Raw genomic sequence first — 23558 nt, 5'->3', positions numbered from 1 at the left:
GTGAACTGATTACCACAATCAAGCTAACATATCCATCACCTCACAAAGTTACCTTTTTGTGTGTATGTGGTGAGAACACTTACCTACTTTCAGCACATTTCAAGTATACAATACATTAGCAACTATAGTCACTAGTCTATATATAATGTTTCCAGAACTTACTCATCTTATAACTGAAAGTTTTTACCTTTTGAAAAACATCTCCCTTTTCTCCTACATCCCAGCCCTTGGGAACATCATTCTACTCTCTGTTACTATGAGTATGGATTCCACATGCAAGTGGGATCATGCAGTATACTTCTTTCTGTGTCTGGCTTATTTTACTTAGTACAAGGTACTTCAGGTTCATCCATGTTGTTGCAAATGGCAATACTTCCTTCTTTTTTAAAGGCTGAATAATATTCTATTACATATATATGTGTGTATGTATGTACATATATATATGTGTGTGTGTATATATACACACACATACACACATCACAATTTCTTTATCCAGTCATCCATCAATGGACACTTGGGTTGTTTCCATACCTTGGCTATCGTGAATAATGGCACAACAAATATGGGAGTAGAGATATCTCTATTAGGTACTGATTTCATTTTCTTTGGGTATATACCCCATACAGAAATTGCTGGGTCATATGGAAGTTCTATTTATAATTTTTTGAGGAATAGTCATATTGTTTTCTATAATGGCTGCTCCAATTTATATTCCTACCAACAGTATACAAGGGTTCCCTTTTATCCATATCCTCACCAAAACTTCTTGTCTTTTGACTTCCTGATAATAGTCATTCTAATAGGTGTGAGGTGATATCGTGGTTTTGATTTGCATTTCTCTGATGATTAGCAATGTTGAGTTTATTTTCATTAATCTGTTGACCATTTATGTATATATATTTTTTTCTTTGGAAAGTGTCTTTTTAGGTCTTTTGCTTGTTTTTTAATCAGGTTATTTGTTTTTTGTTGTTGTTTTTGTTGTTTTGTTTTGTTTTTTTGTTTTTTGCTATTCGGTTACATGCGAATACCTTGTAAAACTGAAATTGTTATAGCAGTTTCCTGTCTTGGTACACAGCTCCCCACCATCCCCCTGGTGAACTTAATCCTGGTGCCTCTTTCTGGGACCTCATCTGAGGAGCCATCGGAAATGAGGGGCCCAAGGTCACATTAAGGGGGTTCCACAGAGCCAGAAAGCTTCAGTGGTTGACAAATGATTATAATCCAGTTGTCACTATTGGCCCAGGTTTCCTAAACATTTACTAAGGATGCCAAATTGTTCTTATTGAGGCAATGATATGCTGATAGCAGTGAGCTTGAGAATGGTCTCCCTTTGTTGGTGATAGGGGAAAAAACAAAACAAGGACATTAAACTTTAAAATGGGAAACATAAGAGAAAAAGCAATTCAGACTCTGACAGTTGAACAGTGAACTCTGAAGTGGCAATTAAGACCCAGGAAAAGAAATTCAAAAGTCAAGTTTGTTTCTTCCCCAAAGAAACTGCACATGCTACCATTTGGCTGTGGCCAAAAAATGGCTATATGGCACTGTTATCACACACAAAAAAATCAGAAAACATGGAAAATCAGAGCTGGCCATATACAATATCATGAAAACCGGTAGGTTCTGCAGTGCCCTGAGTCTCCCTTTCCTGTAATTTTCTTTTTCTTTTTTTTTTAAGTAAGCTGCCCTTCCATTCCTCTATTCCCTTCTTCTCCTCAACTTTTAAGGTATCAAATAATTTCTTGCTCTCCCTCCGACCCCATTCAAACCCTGCTCAGACAAGGGAAATGACTGATGAGCCTTAAAGTGGTTCTTTCTCAGGATGTACTTGTATTTTGTCAGGGGTTGTAGTAGAGCCTCCTTAACGTTTTGCTGCCAGCATCCCTTCCTTGGTGTAATTGTCCATTCTCCACTCCATCGTGTCCTGTCAGCCAAGTCATCCCCCTTGCCTCTACTTCACCATGAATATGTGACCCAAGCTGGACAAATATTCCCTGAATACAATGCCTGTGGACACATGACCCAAGCAAGATGTGCCAGTTCTGTGCCTGTTAGCCCTCAGGTCCTTTCCTCTGCCCGCGCTGGTTAGGTTATGCTCTGTATCACGGGGAAGTGGGGGCGGACTGAGCCCCATGGGCTCCTGGCTCAGCTAGCTTCAGGCCGCTGCAGCCAAGGGGAGACACTGAGGGGATGCTGCAGGGGAGGAGGAAGGGGGAGGCCAGGGTTCTTTTCCACTCTCTTTTTCTGGGTAGGGCAGAGGGCAGGCTGCCTCTCCTTGGCTCCAGCTCCCACCTCTGGCCCACCCTGGTTTCAGACCCAGCCCCTGGCCCTGGAAATTCTTCTTACTCTATCTGTCTGCCTAAAAGAAGTTTCAACTTTGTCCTTTTGCTAATCTCTGGGTTTCTGCAACACTCCCCATTTTGTCTGTGAGCTTTTTAAACATCAGAGAACCAATTGCCTGCCTTAAATTCCTTCTATTTTAAATATTTAATGTGACTGCTATTTTCCTGCAGGAACAATAACTAGAATTAGAGTCAATCCATGAGATTTGACTTGTAGACACTAAGAGAAAAAAGATCTCTTCCTGTTAGATCATAAGGCCACAAGATTGGGGATGTCAATAGCCAATTTCCAGCCACCTAAACCCAGTTTGAGCATGACATCAAACACAGAAGCACACAGAGCCAGGAAATAGAGAGAGAAAAAGACTCCTGACACATTCTTACAACTCCTTGCTCCAACTAGACCTAGAGTTAATATTATCATATATTTTATGCTCCAAACCAGCCCACTTGAAAGTAAAAGGGGCTGCTGGTAAAACTTAAGTCAGGGGAGCAGGCACAAATTGGGACTGGGCCAAACAAACTAGAACATACAGTCACCCTACCTAAAACCAACTTGGTCCTTAGACTTTACATTAATTAAGGCATTGATTTTTTTTTCTTCTTTTTTTGAGACAAGAGTCTTGCTCTGTTGCTTGAGCTAGAGTGCCGTGGTGTCAGCCTAGCTCACAGCAACCTCAAACTCCTGGGCTCAAGCAATCCTCCTGCCTCAGCCTCCAGAGTAGCTCGGAGGCCATGCTACAGGCATGCGCCACCATGCCCAGCTAATTTTTTCTACATATTTTTAGTTGGCCAGCTAATTTCTTTCTATTTTTTTTAGTAGAGACGGGGTCTCGCTCTTGCTCAGGCTGGGCTTGAACTACTGACCTTGAGCGATCCTCCTGCCTTGGCCTCCCAGAGTGCTAGGATTATAGGCGTGAGCCACCGCACGTGGCCAAGCCATTGATTTATATCACTAAGCTAAAAGATTGCTGAACAGTGCATAACAGAAAGGTATAAATCAAAGAAATTATTTCCTAGTGGTAGGATTTCAGAGTAGGTAGGGGAATATCCACGTCTACCTAAATTAGTCTCCACAATTGCATGTGGAGACAATTATGAAACAACTGTTTCAAGAACATTATATGAAATTTTCGTTGCTATACCTCAAGAGTGCTGAGAAAAAGTGCAAAGAAAGCAACTGTAATCACCAAGAGAAGCACATACCCATACCACAAACACATACCATCAGGCTAAATATAGTTCTTTGGTGATTTTTTTTTCTTTTGAAGTACTCATTAAGGAAGGAATATTTTTTTCACATTTAAAGTGGCCCTTACTTAATGTTTATTTTTATCTGAATACAAATTTTGAGTCAACCACATCTTGTAATATTCCCTGTGTCCAGCTTCTATATGGGTTCAACACTATACCACCACTAAGAACTGCTTTTCTTCTAGATTCTCTTCCCTTTACTTTTTTCTATTTTTCTGTAAGGTCTCACTTACACTACAGATTACATAGGTTCTTGTTGGCTTGCCTCTGAACCCAACAGTCATTTATAACTCTTTGTATAAAAACACATCCTTTAGGGAGTGGTGAGAAGGGTATGCCAAGCCTACATGACATTTGTCTCTTAGTTGAGTGTAGTCACAGCAGCTGCCTAGTTTATGGCAATGCAGAAAGCAGCAATTCAAAGACTGTATCTCTTAAGTCCAGTGGGAATGCTCCCCACCCCAACTAACATGACTCACTGCCCATTTCTTACAGAGCCAATTCCTCTGATCACAAAACATGCTTAAAAAAACAAAAACAAAAAACCAAACAAACAAAAACCAGAAAAATATCCCTTTCCAGAGGTTAAACTGATGCCAAATTCTTCACTGGAAATAAAAGCACAAGCACATACAACTTTAAAATATTCACATTCTGGGAGGCCAAGGCAGGTGGAGTGTTTGAGCTCAGGAGTTCAAGACCAGCCTGAGCAAGAGCAAGACCACATCTCTACTACAAACAGAAAAGAAATTAGCTGGCCAACTAAAAATATATAGAAAAAATTAGCCAGGCATGGTAGCATGTGCCTGTAGTCCCAGCTACTCCAGAGGCTGAGGCAGAAGGATTGCTTGAGCCCAGGAGTTTGAGGTTGCTGTGAGCTAGACTGACGCCACAGCACTCTAGCCCGGGCAACAGAGTGAGCCTCCGTTTCAAAAAAAAAAAAAAAAAAAAAAAAGAAAAGAACAATTAAGAGATCAAATGTATGATACATGCAAGCAAATCCCTACACACTGTTCATCAGGAGTCATTTTGTTCTGGAAGGTAAATTCTTCTCCTTATGTCTTCTTTAGTAAATTGTGAAAGAATTTGCTGTGGGTTCTTCATTTTTGTCAAAATGTGTCACAGATTTAATGATATAAGAATCAATAGTAATCTTGAATGCTCTATGGAATTCTCCATCTCATTTGAGTAAGAATCCATTGAATACTACAAAACCTACCACGTCCATTATCCCTAGCGATAATAAACAACAAGTTTTATCTCATTCTTAACCCTTTGCACTCGCTTGCTTTTTTCTCATCATCCAATCGACATTATCCACACTCGACATCTGAGTGCAAAGGGTTAACCCTGAGCAAAGTATACTGAGGAAGACTTTCTGAGAGGACTGAGAAATGAAGGAGGGAAACAGATATGACTTAACACAAGTTGAATAGAAACTCCACAAAAGGTATCAGTTTCATGGCCTAGATGCTTGCATCTGCTTGGCCACTTAGGGAAAGTGTCACATCCTCAGTACTTAAAGATGGCTCCAGCAGCCTAAAGCGTTCGTGCAGGGCTGGAAATGACCGGAGCATGTTATACATCCTTACACGCAGCCTCAGCCCAGTCACAGAAGGCGGTGGTTTCAATCTCCCTGTCGACGAGGATAGTGACTTCAACACTTCAGAAGCTTTACTTTGGAAGATCTTTGTTCTAAGAGTGTAGAGAATAAAAATTTGCAATCCCTGCAGATAGAATAAAAGTTTAACATTAAGTAAGTGCTGAGATACAGTATCAAGGGAGAGATTTTATTTCACCCTGACACCCATCCTTCCTATTGCCCACAGCACCTCCCCAGCTTGTGTTTGCCAGTCTGCAGCAGCCATATACTTTTTAATCTAAGACAGTGAGGCAAAGTGCTTCCAACATACAAAGCCCTACATGTAACAGTACGGTAGATTTAGAAGACCTGAATTCAGGTTCCAGCTTGCCACTAGCAAGCTGGCTGTATAATTTTGCTCATGTTATAATCTCTATAATCTTTAATTTCCTGAAAGAGGCATATTAACCATGGAATACCTAATTCTTCTTCCAGTTCTAACATTCTGTGATTCCACATTTCTTAGAGTTTTTGTAACATGAATGGAAATTTGGTGCACTTAAGGACAAAAAAGAAAAAAAATTTAAAGCCCTTTATTCACTATTTCTGTGTACTTTACCTATGAAGATGAGATGTGCATGAGGAATTGAGCCATGAAAGGCTGAGTAATATTTTCTTCATGCTTTAAACTAAAACTGCCATTTATTGAAGTCATATTGGTACCAGATACTTGTTTTTCATTTAATTCTCATTTCATCCTTCTCATTTAATCCTTACATCAACCCTATACAATAAGCTTTACCAATTCTATGTTACAGATAAGGAAACTAAAGTTCCTATAAATTAACTAACTTGTTCAAGATTGCTCAACCAATAATCAATAGAGTTTAGAATTGAACTCTTAAATCTTTGGTTCTAAAACTCCTCCTTTATCCAATATACGATGCTGCCTATTGCTTGTAACTGTAATGGAAAGATACTGTAAAGCATATCACAACTTCCAAAATACCTCTATTAATTCTTCATTAATATCCTTTGTGGAAATAACAGATTAAATATCATCTGTAGCTAAGTTGATAATATTGTACCAATGTCAATTTCTTAATTTTGACAATGTACTATGGGTTTATACAAGATATTATCATTGAGGAAAGCTAGACAAAGAATATGTGGGAATTGTACTATTTTTCCAAATTTTTGAATTAAACTATTTCAAAATAATAACTTATTAAAAATATCCATGATGTTTCCCAGGTTGGGATCTACAGAATCATATCCTGTGAATACTGTTATGGAAGACTTCTGGTGCCATGGTAAGATAGCTGAAAGACCCTAATAATTTGACTAATAAAATCAATACGTATTGGCAAGAGATTGATTAGTTCTCTAGCCAAAAGTAGAAAGAGTAACTTGATTGTTACTTAGCAGGTGGTACTAAACTCATCAGAAGAAAAGCCCTATGACACAGGGAATGTGCTTGAGAACACAGGTGTCAGGACAGAAGTGGCCACTAGCCATCCTGATTGCTCAAGGAAGAGATATTTATTAGGGCACATGAGAAATCTGGCCTCTAGAAAAACGTCATTTTTGTGGGGTATACTACTTTATGTGGGTTTTCCAGAATTTAAATTCTAAGGCAAAAACAAGATTGGATCAAATTTCTAGTTGTACAATACTTAGGAAAAGATCCCAGACCATGGAAAATTCATAATGATACCATCCTGTGGGACCCTGTCTGTGTGGACTCCCAATATTTCTGTGCTCCCTAAAATCTCAAAGATGTTATTTGAAAAAAAACATGTGGATCAAACTGGTTACCACTAACATAAAGTTCAAATTGTGCCTTTTAAATAATATCTGTAGTAGTCAGTAAATGTTTATTAGAATTATAGCATTCCAAATCTAGGAGGAGCCTTATATGTGAGCTAACATAGTTATTTCTACACTTTAGTGTATATAAAAGTCACCTGGAGTCTTTGTTTAAAGTGGGAATTCCAAGCTCCTATCATATATTAACAGATTCTGATTAAGTAGATAAGTAGTCCCAGGAATCAGCATTTTCACATACTATGTAAGTTCTTTGATATAGGCAATATTCGGATCCATTTTGAGAAACACTGTGTTGATTTTAACACACATAGCCCCCCATGCATGCACACACACACACACACACATTTACTTTATATTTACATGCTTCACCCAGAAAGGCTGTGTGACTTTCCTAAAAATCACAGGAATGGTGAATGGTGAAGCTAGAAGACAACCTAAGTTTCCTTTTAGTCCAATGCTCTTGCTGCATTGCCACCCTCAATTTTACCATGTGGTACCAACATTTTGCAATGAACCTCTCTTTTGTAGTATGCCTCTCATATGCACGAAGGGAAGAATACCCTCGACTATGCTTTCTTTCAGATTCCTCCCTAAATTCCTGCTCACTCAAGGCATACAAACCCACGGATCAATTGGCAATCCCAAATTAAGTTTACCCTATTTATTGCCTTTATAGAAAGTTCCCATTGGGTGTTGACAACAAGAAAGAACTGCCTTATATCCATTCAAATTTAGTGGTAGGCATGCATCCATTTTCCAAGGTAGTTAGTCCTAAAAGGCACTGAAGAGGACTACCTGGGAAAAAGGATGAGGTTCTTAGAGACATTAAACCTGGTGGAAGCAATTCAGACAGCCAAGCAGCTCCTCATACTGTGCTATACAGAGTCTGATCAAGTTCTCTTTCCAATGATTCCATTTTGTATCAAAGACTTCCTTCTTCAATGACATTTGACCATAGCCAGAAACAACCAACATGATACCATCTTCACACAGTCATTACTACTCTCAAGAACTTAATAGGATAATTATCAAACACTGCAGTTTCTTCATGGAATATTAGCGAACTACACTGGTCATCCTGATATGGAGCAAGATGTTATCCACTGTGAAAGATATGTACAAGCATATCTCTGGCACTCAGAGGACTGATATTCTAGTGGAGGAGACTAGTATGCATAAAAAATTAATCTTAGTGTATAAAAAGAAAAGCAACAAATAAATTTATAAAATTATAATAATTATATTTATTTGATAATAAATTGTATTTATTTATATAATTCATAGTTAAATTAATAAAGCTAGGACAAATTCATCACTTCAAGGGAATAAAACCATCAATAAATAATCTATATGGATTGTACGCACGCTAATTTCATGTGTTTGATAATGTGTTACAGTTATGTAAGATGGGCTCATTGGAAAATTTGGGTGAAAGGTATACAGGAACTCTCTATATTATTTTGCAACTTCTTATGGTTCTAAAAATTATTTCTAAATAATCTATTTTTTAAAAAGGTTTGGCATAAGAATGGGGAAAAAATCAAAGAGTAATTTTGACCTCATCTCAGACTGTTTTCCACAACATAAAATTTCAGTAAGTCTACAGAATTTCAATGAAAAAAGATTATTGCCAAGAATTAAATGGCAAGTAATTTATAGTTTAGATGTTACAGTACCTAAAGAACAATTATCAGCAAGCAAAGTCCTTGTTAATGTTTACCAACTATATACTAAATAACTACTCAAAATATTACTATTAATGAAAGATTCATTAAAATAAAGAAGTCAAAATAATAGGACATTCCAATATAAAAGTACTGGCAAAAGCATTGAAACCTTTTAAACCTAGAGGTAAGTATAAGAAAATACAGTTAATACAATTATCAAACATAATCTAAGTATTATAAATATTTCTTAAAAGAAAATAATGTAGTCAGCATAATTTAACAGATACATGATACATTTTAAATTGTATCAATACAACCAAGAGGCAAGAAGCAGTTAAATTGTGTTAGTAATATCACTTTAAAAGGGGATGAATCAGTACATCCTATTTTAGTTTGGAGGTTGAAAGTTATAATCTATAATTTGTAGTAATAGTTTATAAACACAGATTATAATTAATAGAATTTAAAATAAAATGAAAATGTTCCAAATAATTAAATTGGAACTAACCAACCAGCACTGATGTGCACATATGGAAGTAAAACTCAACAGAAATCAAGCAGGTGGGAGGGGGAGGAGGAGATGGGTGGTGTTGTCTCATGCTTAATCCTATCCCAAGCAACTGCTACACTTGGGAAAGAAGAGCATGCCTTGACCAATCTGGGAATTCCCCAGCCCAGGCATAATAGACTTTAGAAAGTGACCTAGAGTAACCTAAGGTGAATTATTATGTCATTTGCTTAAATCTACATTGTGGTTCACCTCCCAGCTGGGCTTTCAGGGAAGGAGCTCACATATGCAAATGCAACCTTGAGAACACGTGTTAATCATGTGGTAACATCTCACACCTCCCAAAAGCTCTTCCCCAGACCAGGCCAACAAAAGGAAATAACTGGAGAATTCCCAGAGAGAGAGAGAAAGTCAGTCAATCAGTCAGTGAGGCAGTCTGTCTCACTCCCTTGTGGAGATAGACCCATTTCATTTTACAATAAAAAGCTGCTTGTGTGAAACTGCTTCCTGCTTGTGGTCACTCCATTGCACCACCCTGCTTGTGATGGTGTTTTCCAAGCAAGAAGCCAAAGAACTATGATAATGGTCTGCCAGACACTTTGGTGTGTCTGGTCATTCTTCAGCCAAGAACACACCAAGAACTGAGAGCAGACTGCCACCTTAAAAGACTACTTTGAGTATTTCTTGTAGGGTTGGTCTAGTGAAAACAAATTCTCTCAGTGTTTGCTTGTCTGGGAAAGACTAAATTTTCCTATACTTTTGAAGTTTAGTCTTCCAGGACATAAAATTCTTGGCTTGCAGTTTTTCTTTCAGCACTTTGAAAATGACATCCTATTCTCTCTGGCCAGCAAGGTCTCTGCCGAGAGGTCTACTGTTAGTCTCATGGAGTTTCCTTTATAGGTGACTAGAAGCCTTCCTCTTGCTGATTTAAAAATTCTCTCTTTCACTTTGACCTTAGTCATTCTTATTATATTATGGTATGGTGAAGTCCTTTTGCAATATATTGGCCCAGGGATACCTGGGCCTCCTATATCTGAATGTCTAACTCTCTTGCTAGTCCTGGGAAGTTTTCATTGATTATTCCCTTAAATAGGTTTTCTAAACTCTTTGATCTCTCTTCCTCATCAGGAATAGCGATCATTCATAAGGTCAGTCACTTTATGTGCTTCTAGACATCTTGAAGGCTTGGCTCATTCTATTTTATTCTTTTTTTCCTTATTTTTGTCTGACCGGGTTATTTCAAAAGACCTGTCTTTAAGTTCTGAGGTTCTTTCTTCTGCTTGGTCTAATCTATTCTTGAAGATTTGGAATGTGTTTTATATTTCTCTCAAAGAATTTTTCAGCTCCAGAATCTCTGTTTGGTTTTTTAAAATGATATCTATCTCATTGGTAAATTCCTCATTTATATCCTGAATTGATTTTTTAATTTCTTTGTATTGGTTTTCAGATTTCTCTTCCATTTCTTTGAGCTTCTTTAGAATATTTGGAGTTCCTTCTGTGGCATTATGAGGAATTATTTTTTATTGTAATCCATTGCTGGAAAATTGTTGCTGTCCTTTAGTGTTGTCATTATTTCTTTGCATTTTCATGTTTTCTGTGTCCTTCTATTGATATCTACACATCTGATATAGCAGTCACCTGTTCCAATTTTTGAACTTGCTTTCAAAGGGGAGAATTTTTCCTGGAGGTGTATATATGTTGTAGGTTGAGTAGGACACTTTGGCTTTGATTTTAGGTGGTGTGGTCTTTGCATGATTTCCTAGGCAATACACAGGAATAGTGGTATCTGTGATTTCCTTAGTGGTTTAGGGAACAGTTATTAGTTGAGACTGTGGTGAAATTTTGCTGGGGACTTGAACACCACCAAGCTAGTCTTTGGGCCCCAGTGGTGGAACTGAGTCAGACTGAGTATGTCTAATTTTAGGCCTCAGAGCAGCTTATACTGGCAGCAGTGTTAGTGTGTCCCTGGGAGCCAATTCTTAGGTCTTTAGGGGTCTTGCTCAAAAGCTAGTCATTGGAGCAGAGGGCTGGGTGTGAGGGCAGTTCTCAGGCCCCTAAGAAGCTAGTGTGATGAGGGAGGCAGCAGTAGCAGTGGTGGAGTCACCACTAGGACCTAAGTAGTCCATGTTGATGTTACTGGTAGGTGCAATGGGTTGGGCACACTAGTCCCCAGTCCTGCAGCTGTCTGTAACAGGGCAGTAGGGACTGTCCTAGTGTGCTTAGGAGAGCTTGGTTCCCCATCCCTTCCCAGCCAGGTGGCAGCTGCAGTCACATCACCATGAACTCAGCAAGAGGGCAGGCCATGTCTCAGTGTTAAACTCATCTCTCAGTCTCATAGGATCGCATAGCAGGGTGGTGGGAATTGTCCTAGTTGTGTGTAGGAGAGCTTGGGCTCTCCTATCCTCTCCTCAGCTGGGTGACAATTGTAGCTGAATCAGCCCAAATTCAGCCTGAAGGTGGGACACTACCCAGCTTCAAACTCACAAAATGGCACCCTGGGCCTAGGACGAGAGAAGGCAGGGCCCTTCAGGTAGGCTGTGCTGGCAGGAAATTGTGGGGAGTGCAGTTTTTTGAGACTCAGTCCCACAGCAGCTAGCTGCAGGATGGTGGGCACTGTCCTAGATGCATGCTGCAAATCCCTAGCCAGGTAAGGGATGCAGCCATTTCAAGCCAACTCAGCCTGAGAGTGGGGCATTGCCCTGTGTCAAACTCTCAAAATGGTGCCTTATACCTGTGGCCATAAAGGCTGGGGCTCCACCTAGGCAGGCAGCATGGGTGAGAAACTATGGAAAATGCTGTCCACTCTTTGTCTCAGTCTCAATAGCAGCCCACAGTGGGGTGGTAAGGACCCTCTCAGGCTGCATGGGAGTGCCTGGGCTCATCTATTCTTCCTTAGAGCCTGCAGGTACACAGTGGCTACAGGTGCACCTGTTGTTCCCCAGTATCTAGCCTCTTGGGATGGTACCAGGCTCTGAGCTGCTCTAGGCTCAGATGTCTGTGGGATTCCATGTGAGCTCCCTTTCTGGAACAATATCTGTGCATTTTCCAAGCAGATTCCCATGTTAGGCCTGAGACGTCTGTGGTTCAGGGGGCTCTCTTATAGTCAAGATTAGAAAAGCTCATCTCAGCAAGTGGAGCCCTGGGGCCTTCTCTCTGTTTCTCCACATTCAGGAGCTTCTCCTAGCTCTTAACTAGTTCCCAGCTGAGCAAGTTGCCCGAACCCTCTCCTTACCCACTTTTGGTACTTCCCATTACTTCCCTGGTAAATTCTAGTGTTTGCTCCTAAATTATCTGTTCAAAATTTGAGAATCTGCTTACTATTCTGGTTCCTCTATGTGGAGGAGGCACATACTACTTGTATCTAGTCGGCCATCTTGATCCTTTCTCTTTCTTGTTATATTTTAAAGTTTTGGCATTCTCCATACATAATACTTACAGCAAAAGTTAAAAACTCAAAACTCTCTGGAGTCAAACATACTTATTTTTATTTTTATCTACCATTTTAGTTTATCTTTATCACTATTTTTATGATGATGAAAATCAGAAGGTGACCATAATCCTCAGTCTGCTTTGTAAAATGACTTCCAAATAATAATAATAAAAAAGAATATAAAACTTCTTTTCAGATTTTAAAACAAAGTGCAAATGGAATTTTTAAAAACGTTTATGATTACCTATAACCTTGAGATAAGACTCAAAGAATAAAAACATCTTCAATCCTATAAAATAGTATGCCACAAAAATGACTTCATGAAAATTTGCTACTATCAAATCAACCTTCTTTCAGATAACAACTATAAATTCTGTGTACAATATTTTAAAAAACCTACCTAAAGAGATTTGAAGACAACCAAAGATAGCCTAAAGCTGGAAGGAGAGTCTATTGGAAAAGGAGACCATCACTCAGTAGGTTTCCTGTTTTGTTTCATTTTGTTTTTAATATGTTTTTGCCTAAAGGCAGACTCTGTTCAGCCCCCATCAGGTTGACTAACCCTGGAGCTGAAATACTCAGTCATATTAGGTTGAAGAACTAGAGGACAGGGTTTAGGGCAATGACAGCAGCTGTAGAATAATGAAAGATATCCAAGAAAGGAGAAGGCAGAGATGGGGAGCTTCAGAGTCTGTTCATAATCTCTGCCCAAATATACTATTGACCCCAAACTGTGTATGAATAGGGCAGACTCTAAGAAGCCCCACTAAAGCTAAAAGGACTAAACAAAGATGGCAGCTGTCCACTAAGGGGAGAAAGAGCTTCCAGCTAAGTTAACTGCTTGATAGCCTACTCTTGGTGAGAATATAACAGAATGCAGAGTTGCTACATTACTTACAATGTCCAGGAAATAATCAAAATTACTACACACTATGAATATATGACTCATACTATAGAAAAAATACCATCAATAGAAATTGACTAAAATTATCCATATATTATATTTAGCAGACAAAGATTTTTAAATGTTATCGTAACATACTTAAGAATGTGAAAGAAAATGTAATGAGTAAAAAGTTTGGAAATCTCAGCATAATTAACACCAATAAAATAAGATATTATTAAACTTAAAATGTACAATATCTGAAACAAAAATCACTGGATAAGCTTTACAGCATATTGAAGAAAAAGTAAATTACTTTGAAGATAAATCACTAGAATGATCCAATCTAATAAATAGCAAGAAGAAAGAATAAGGAAAATGAGAACTCAGGAACATGCAGAGCAATATAAAATGGCCTAACATACATGTAATCAGATTCCTAGAAATAAAGAAGAAGAGAGAATTGGGACAGAAAATCTATTTGAAAAACTAATAATAAAAAGATCCTCAAATTTGGTGAATGACCATAAATTAATGGATTCTAGAAGTTTAGCAATACGAAGAAGAATAAATGCAAAGAAAATAATACCTAAGTACATCATAGTCAAAATAAAGATAAAGATAAATCCTGATAAAGATAAAGAGTAAATCCTGAAAGCAACCTGAAAAAAACCCATTATATACAGTAGAACAATAATATGAAAGGCTAAGTGTATCTCATTAGAGAATGGAGCCAGTTTGTGAAATTATTTCATAATGCTAAAAGGAAAAAAAAGAAAAAAACTCTGTCAATCCAGAATTCTATATCCAGTGAAAATATCCTTCAAGAATGAAAGCAAAATAAAGATAATTTTAGATAAAAGAAAACAGAATTTGTCACCATAAGACATACATTACAAGACATTCTAAGGGAATATTTCTGGGCTGAAGGGAAACTATACCAGATAGAAATTCAGATCTTCAAAGTAATGAAGAACACTGGAAAGGATAGATATATAGCTGAATATAAACACTCTTTTCTCTTAATTTCATTAAAATCATAGGTCTATTTAAAGCAAAAACAATACCATTGCATTGTGGAATTTATAATGTATGCAATACATAAGAAAACTATAACATAAGGGAAGGAAGATAGCAAGTGGACTTATATTGTTATAAGATTCTTAGATTTTACTGGAAGTGATAAAATATTAGCTCTATGTTAACTATGAAAAGTTAACAAAGTATAGTGTATCCCTAAATTGACCCCCAATATGCAAAGAGGTGTTGCTTAAAAACTTATATATGAATTTAAATGGAATCTTTTTTTTAAATAGAATCTTAATAATATTAAATTTACTTAAAATAGGCAAAAAAGGAGGAACAGAGGAATAAAAAATAGAGTGGCCACAGAAACAAATAGTAAAATGGTAGACACAAATTAACCCATATCAATAAATACATTAGATCTAAATGGACTAAACACTCTAATCATGAGAGAGACTGTAAGAATGGATAAAAAGGTAAGGTTCATGTATTTGCTGTCTACATGATACATATTTTAAATATGAAGGCAGGGTAGATTGAAAGTAAATGGATGAAAAAATACACATCATGCAACCAATATGCATGAGAAGGGTGGATCTCACATAAAGTACACTTTATGACAAAAAGTATTATTGGAGATAAACAGACTTTGTTATCTAAATGATAAAAGCATCAATTCAAACAGAAGATATAACAATCATAAATGTATATGTATCTAATAGCAGAATCTCAAGTGAAGCATAAATTGATAGAATTAAGGAAAGAAATACACAAATTCATAATCATAGGTAGAGATTTTAACATTTCTCTTTCAGCAATTGAGAGAACCAGACAAAAATATTGGTAAGGATAGAAAATCTGTACAATACTAACAATCACTTTGACTTTACTTATACTTTTAGACTACATCCAACTACAGAATGTATTTTTTTCAAGGGTAAATGTTTTGTTCACCAACATAAACCAAATGTTAGACCATAAAACTAGTCTCAATAAATTGAAAAGAATTGAAAGAAAAAATTCAGCCAACTCTACAGGGATTCAAGCAATAACTGCAACATTGTCTAACCATACCAATCAAGAACCTGTTGCATGGGAGAAAAGGAAAATAGCTGTTCCCTAAGCCAACTGCTTGACAAAATCTCTCCTACTCATAGAAGAGGGACTAATGTGGCTCAACCCTATTGCAATTATGTTCTATGATCTCTAGTCCAGGAAAAATCGTAGTAGATAAGTCAGAACTTTCCTCTCTCGTCCCACAAAGTGCATTACAAATAAATATCTCTAGGTACAGAGGCAGGTACCTGTAATACCAGCTACTTAGGAGGCTGAGGTGGGAGGATTTCTGGAGCCTAGGAGTTCAAGTCTTGCCTAGGCAACATAGTGAGACCCTATCTCTAAAAAAGAAAGGAAAAAAAAAGTTTCCTAAAGGTAACTAAGCAATGACCTGCAAGGAGTTTTAAAAGGAGAAAACTTTGGTCCAGGGTGATACTGTATGGTCTGCTACTTTCAGACTAATTCACATCATACCTGAGTAGTGTTGAAAAGGCAGAATATGTAGCTGAAGATCAGCCTCATGTTATTATTATTAATTAACATAAAGTATGCCAGAATCCAGGTAATTCCAAAAACAACTGCAATAGATAATGTGCTAACAATCTTCTTTAGGGATGAAACCTTTTTTGTGCTAGGTAAGAGAAAGTAAGAAAGAAAATATGGTTTATTAGTTTTTACCTATTAATATCATTACTACTCTCCTATATAGAATACATACTCATATAACCATATACATTGTTCATTTAGCAAAATTATGCCTCAGGTGGGAAAACAACACTAGACTTTATGTTACTCTAGGGAAACTCTGATTTAGAAGCTTTATTTTAAAATACATTACCTACTGAGTACAATATATACCATTCAGGTAATGGGTACATTAAATGCCCAGACTTCACCGCTATGCAATATACACATGTAATGGAATGCAATTTGTACCTCCTAAATCTATTGAAATTAATAAAAATACATTGATACTTCTTTAGAAGCTCAGGCAAAAATAGTTCCTTAATACTGCTAAAGGCAAATTTCACGAAGAATCAACTTTTTCATTGGAATGAAATTTTAATTTAGTGAGCATTACTACAGACCAGCCAGTGAGGAATATTTTTTTTTAACATCTAGGATCTTCCTATGCCTTGGGTTGATATGGGAGAGAAAGATTATTTAGATGCAGAGTGATCATCTTCCTTCTCATGGAAAGTCTATACTCCTGGAATCTGGTCTTGGTCATGTGACTTACTTTGACCAGTGGGATATTAGCAAATGTCACAAGCAGAGACTTGAAACTCATTAGAGTTTGCTTTCTCTCACGGTTCTTTAGAACCCTGAGAAACCTAGGCTGCCCCCGGAGGGGATAACAGGCTGCCTGGAACAAAGATGAACTTTCTCAGCTGAGCAGTTACTACTAAGGCCAACCACCTACCAACTGCCAGACATGAAAGTGAGTCATCATAGATCATCCATCAGCATTATTCGAGTCAGCTGGTATCAAACAACTACACAACTGAGACTCAAACTCATGACACTAGGGTGATGTGTTATACAGCTAACTGATCTATGGAAGGCCATTTGTTAAATAATTAAATTATAGCACACTTTTCATCATAATCAGGCCAATTTAAGAAGCATGGCCTATCTATCAAAATTTCAAAATACAAATTTGGTTGGTGTCTGTGACTAAAAATGATACTGTTTTATATAAAGGAAACATAACCTAATTTGCAATTAGACTAAGCCTTTACCAAGGTTTTTCTGCATTGCTGCTAAAACATAGATTTTAACATTTATCAGTGATAGTATTTTCTCCATATTTCCTCTTAATATGAACTATTATTCATATAGAAATAATCATATTTACACTTGATCTGTAAAGCACATATTTAATGTTAAATTCCCCCTAATGATGATGGTTTGCACTCATCTGTTCATGCTAAGTGGATCCATTTGTGAGCTTACTATAAACTCACAGATGTGCCTGCTTATAGCAAGTCTACTTAAAATATGAGCAGAATCTTGTAAAATTAAATCTAAACTCATATCCTCATTAGCACTGTGTTCTAACCAATTTGTGCTATGGAGATGGGTCAAGAGGGACAGAGTATATGTGTTTAATAGTTTCTGTTCTTTAGTCTGAGTAAAAAGCTCTTGTAATATCAGGGGTGACGATGAAGATGCTTTTTGGGCCAGAAGGGTTATAGAAAGGAGAGAAGCAGTCTAGATGAGAACCGGAAAACCAGGGAGCACATGCTCTATATAGAGGGAATGCAGGCTCAGTGTTGCCAGATGTTCCAAGTTTTTCAAGAGAAGATTCAATTTTCATGTGAAATTTCCAGATTTTTGTATGTTTTCCACTAAAATTAAAAAATGTTAAACCCATTGTATAATTTAAGCAGTACATGTAAAACATAGCCTACAGGTACTGGTTTGTAAAATAAAAATACAGGTACCAGCATCTCCTCACAGCCCTCTCATTTCTTTAATTATTCTAATATGATTTCTTAAACATTTGGGATCAGGGAGAAAATTTTTCTTGAAGTCTTTGGGTTGAGTTTTTAGTTGGGCTCCTTCCTATAACACAAAACGTGTTATGTAATGTAGTATTCCCACATTCGTTCCTTGGCATCCAAGGAGGATTGGTTCCTGGATCCCTAGGGATACCAAAATCTGAGGATACTCAAGTCCCTTACATAAAATGGCATAATATTTGCATATAATCTATGCACATCCTCTCATATACTTTAAATCATGTCTACATCACTTATAATATCTAATAAAATATAAATACTATGTAAATAGTCATCACTTATAATATCTAATAAAATGTAAATACTATGTAAATAGTTGTTACATTGAATTTTATTGGTGTTATTTTTATTGTCATAGTTATTTTTTATTATTTTTTTCTGAATATTTTTTATCCTCTGTTGGTTGAATCTACAGATGTAAAAACCAAATATACGGAGGGCTGACTATACCGATGTTAGAAGATGAAAAGGTCCACTTTCTGAGTCAAAGTTTAAGACAAAATCTCTCCTGTGAAACATATACCCCTGCCATTGTCTCAGTTTGAAAATTCTTCCAGGAACTATAGCTGTATTATTGTCCTGAATTATGTGCTGAATGAGTATTGCCTGGAAACTTCCCATCCACTGGAAATCTTACCTTGTCAGATTCTGATTATTCTTCCACAGCACTTTGACTGTGATTATAATAAACATTACAACATTGCTGATGAGGATAATTGTTATAGGTATGAAGAATGACCACAACAATGGACTTCTTATAAAATCATTGCTTTCTGGAATTGCCAGCCAGCAGCTGTGGAGAAAATATAAATTATTTCAACAGACCAAGAAAGGTATACATACTGAATCCTTGTACTATTAACATTATTGACATTCACTTCACTGTGTAATATCCCTTTGCATCTTACACATTTGAGATGATTTTCAAAAATTCAACCAATTAGAAAAGTGAAATAGGTTGGTTCTGCCATATTCTCTGAGTCGGTCTGTAGAAAGAAAATGAAATTTTAATTCAGGCAGTCTGACTTTAGGCAAGTTATTGTTTTTATTTTGTTTTTGAATAAGTAGCATATCCAGATGGTTCAAAATGTATAAGGTACAAATGGTCATAGAGGGACAAGACTCCCTTCTACATCTTATACATTTGAGCCACGCAGTTTCAGTGGATGTTTCTTGCGTCTCCCTCCAGATTTGGGCTATGCACACACTAGCAAATGCATATTTTTTTCTTGATTTTTTAAACAAATGGTAACATATATCTTCTATATTTCAGTTAATAACAGATCTTAGAGATCATTTCATATAAGAATATTAAAAAAAGTTCTCATTATTCTTTATAGGTGCATATTATTCCATTATTTTGATATATCATAGCTTATTTAAATAGTCTCCTAGCAGGGGATATTTTAAAAATGTTAATGTTTAAAAAGAGTTTGAGAAAGTTATTTAACCTCATTGTATCTATTTTTTGTTCGTTTGTTTAGTTTCTTTCGTTTTACTGGTGGTAGTTGTGATGACGGTTTTTTCCTCATCTGAAGTGAGAGAATAATAATAACGACCTCCTATTGAAAGACTTAATTTATTCATTTAATAAGTATTTATAGAGTACATACTGTGTGCCATGCACTCTTTTAGACACCAAGATATTAGCAGTGAGCAAAATAGAAATCCTTCTTTAGTGGGTTTATATTCTAGTACAGAGAAATAGATAAAACAAAAAAAATATTTGTCAGATGGTGACAAGTACTGTGAAGAAAAAGTAAAACAGATACTCAGAGTAGAAATTACTTTGTGTTTGTGTATTTGTATGTGGGGGAGGAGTTCATATTCTCATAGAAAAAAGCAACATTTGAGCAAAGACCTGAAGTAGATGAGGGGGAAGGGTGTTCACGGCAGAAGTTACATCAAGTGCCAAGGCCCTGAGGTGTGACCTTAAGAAATAACAAAGAGGCTAGTGTGGCTGAATCAGAGTGAGCAGATGAGGTTTGTGGAAAGATGAAAATTTTGTAGTAGCTTTGTAGGTGATTGCTTGTACTCTGGGCAGGAGGGAGAGACATGACATGATCTGTCTTGAGTTTTAAAAGCATCACTCCAGGTGTAATGAAGAGATAAGGGCATGAGCAAAAGTAGGAAAAAGTTATTAGACTGTTGCAATAATCCAGGTAGCTTGGACTAGGACAGAAGATGTTAAAAAAACAGTCTGATTCCAGATATATTTAAAAGTAAAACAAAAGGTTTTATTGATGGTTTGGATGTGAGATGTAGGGGCATTAAGGATGACTCCAAAATCTGAGTGCATGAAATGGTGTAATTACCATTAACTGAGATGAGGAAGACAATGAGATGAGTGAATTTGAAAGGAAAGACAAGGAGATGTATATTAGACAGCTAATAGACAGCTGAGTGGTATTGTCATGTAGGCAGCTGGGTATTAACAAAATAATGTGAGAAGCCCTGGCACATGTTTGGCATTCAATTGATGTTTGTCTTCTTTCCCCTGGAGGTAAAACACCATTATTATACATGCCAAAGTATTTCTAAATTGCTTTGCATTGGATATTGTTATCATTTAAATTACTGAACAATATTTCTTTTTTTTCTTTTAATGAATTGAAATGTTTGCCAATGAAATATACTTCCATTACCATCTTACCCACCTGCTGTGTTTACCCATTAGGAAACCATATGTCTAATTTGAATGACCTTGGAGGAAACTGAGATAATGTCCGAGTCTATAATGAATTTAAAAATGAAAAGGCATACCTGCATCTAACAGATAGAATAGATCCATCCCTAAATCAAATGGTGACAGCAAGCCAAGTTTATCTTCAAGATTTCCAGACTCCCTTTCCTTTCATCTGTGATTAGAGGACAAGTTCTTGCTATCTCCCACCTCAAAACCCCATACACAGAAGAAATAGCAGTGCACTTGGCTGAGAATTTAATGAAATCCTGCTAAGAACTACTTTCAAGTGTTTAGAAACCTCTTTAGAGACTAAGCAAGTGGCCATCAAAAATTTTTAGTGAAAAAGATGGATTTATTTCTTATCCAGATAGATTTGAGAAACAGTTCAAAACGGAATGAATTTATTTAATGAGTCCTTTCCTTTCTACTTTTGGTCAATCTAGCCCTCTAGCAAGAGGACTGTCAATTTTGTTTATCTTTTCAAAGAATCAACTTTTGGTTTTATTAATCTTCTATACAGTTCATTTTTCTCAATTTTATTAGTTCTGCTCTGATCTTAGTTATTTCTTTTCTTCTGGTTGGTTTAGGATTGGTTTGCTCTTCCTTTCCAGTTCCTTGAATAAGCTCAATTAGAAATGAAAAAGGAGAGGTCACAACAGATATCACAGAAATACAAAACATCATCTTTGAATACTATGCCCCAAAACTTAAAAATATGAAGGAAATGGACAAATTCCTAGAAACATACAACCTCCCTAGACTCAATCAGGAAGAAATAGAATTCCTGAACAGATCAATATTAAACACTGAATTTGAACTAGCAATAAAAAAACTTTCAATAAAAAAAGTCCCAGACGAGACGGGTTCACACCTGAATTTTACCAAACCTACAAAGAAGAACTGCTACCTATACTGCAGAAATTATTCCACGACATCCAGAAGGATGGAATCCTCCCCAACTCATTCTACAAAGCCAATATCACCTTGCTACCAAAGCCAGAAAAGGACACAACAAAAAAGAAAACTACAGACAAATAATCCTTCTGAATATAGATGCAAAAATTCTCAATAAAATCTTAGCAAACCAAATTCAACTGCACATCAAAAAAATAATTCATCATGACCAGGCGGGCTTCATCCTAGAGATCAAGGGTGGTTCAACATATGCAAATCTATAAATATAATTCACCATATAAATGGAAGCAAGAACAAAGACCATATGATCCTCTCAATAGATACAGAAAAAGCATTTGACAAAATTCAGCACACTTCTACAATAAAGACTCTTAACAAAAAGGCATAGATGGGTCATACCTCAACATTATTAAAGCCATATATGATAAACCCACAGCCAACATCATACTGAATGGGGAAAAATTGAAAGCATTCCTGCTTAAACCTGGAACCAGACAAGGTTGCCCCCTACCTCCACTTCTATTCAAGACAGTGCTGGAAGTCCTTGCCAGAGCAATCAGACAAGAGTGGGAAATCGAGGGTATCCAAATGGAGGCAGAAAAGGTCAAACTTTTAGTCTTTGCTAATGATATGATATTATAGTTAGAAAACCCCAAAGATTCAACCAAGAGACACCTGGAATTGATAAATGAATTCAGCAAAGTCTCAGGGTACAAAATCAATGCACACAAATCAGTAGCTTTCATATATGCCAATAATAGTTAAGCCAAAAATTAAATCAAAGATGCAACACCTTTCACAATAGCATCAAAGAAAATTAAATATTTAGAAATATATTTAATTAAGGAAGTGAAAGATCTATATAGGGAGAACTACAAAACACTGAGAAAAGAACCTGCAGAAGATGTAAACAGTTGGAAAACCCTACCATGCTCATGGATTGGCAGAATCAATATTGTTAAAATGTATATACTACACGATCTACAGAATCAATGCAATGCCTATCAAAATACCAACATAATTTTTCACAGATCTAGAAAAAATAATTTTACACTTTGTATGGAGCCAGAGGAGACCCCATATAGACAAAGCAATCTTAACCAAAAAGAACAAATTGGGAGGCATCAATCTACCAGACTTCAAGCTATACTACAAAGCTATAGTAACCAAAACAGCATGTTACTGGCACAGGAACAGAGACATAGACCTTTGGAACAGGACTGAACACCCAGATATAAAACCATCTCCATATTGTCATCTAATCTATGACAAAGCAGACAAAAATATACATTGGGGAAAAGAATCCCTATTCAATAAATGGTGCTGGGGGAAAATTGTATAGCCACATGTAGAAGATTGAAACTGGATCAGCAGCTCTCACCTCTCACAAAAATCAACTCACTATGGATGGATAAGAGACTTAAACTTAAGACATGAAACCATAAGAATTCTAGAATAAAATATTGGGAAAACTCTTACAGACATTGACCTAGGCAAAGAACTTATGAAGACGACCCTCAAACGAATCACAGCAGCAAAATAAATAAATAAATAAATAAATAAATAAATAAATAAATAAAAAATCAATAATTGGGACCTGATAAAATTTAAAAGCTTCTGCACAGCCAAGGAAACTATCATCAGAGCAAATAGACAACCTACAGAATGGGAGAACATATTTGTATGCTACATATCTTATAAAGGGATGATATGTGGAATCTATATAGAACTTAAGAAAACTAACAAGAAAAAAAGCAACCCCATTAAAAAGTAGGCAAAGGACATGAACAGAAACTTTGCAAAAGAAGACAGAATAATGGACAGCAAACATATAAAAAATTGCTTAACATCTCT

General features: G+C 36.5%; 1 protein-coding gene across 1 annotated transcript in view; it reads right to left on the bottom strand.

Moving 5' to 3' along the window:
• Positions 1-5062: 5062 nt before the first annotated feature.
• The window catches only part of ADGRG7 (adhesion G protein-coupled receptor G7), a 69128-nt gene continuing 50632 nt past the window's right edge, over positions 5063-23558 (bottom strand). The window contains exons 14-16 of the mRNA XM_020287821.2: positions 18741-18896; positions 16053-16209; positions 5063-5323 (exon numbers count right to left, since the gene is read on the bottom strand). Of these exons, the coding sequence (XP_020143410.2) occupies positions 5063-5323; positions 16053-16209; positions 18741-18896 (574 nt within the window). The remainder of the gene's footprint in view (positions 5324-16052; positions 16210-18740; positions 18897-23558) is intronic.

Source organism: Microcebus murinus, chromosome 1 (assembly GCF_040939455.1).
Source record: "Microcebus murinus isolate Inina chromosome 1, M.murinus_Inina_mat1.0, whole genome shotgun sequence".
Classification (NCBI taxonomy): domain Eukaryota; kingdom Metazoa; phylum Chordata; class Mammalia; order Primates; family Cheirogaleidae; genus Microcebus; species Microcebus murinus.
This window is presented reverse-complemented; position numbering and strand designations above follow the sequence as displayed.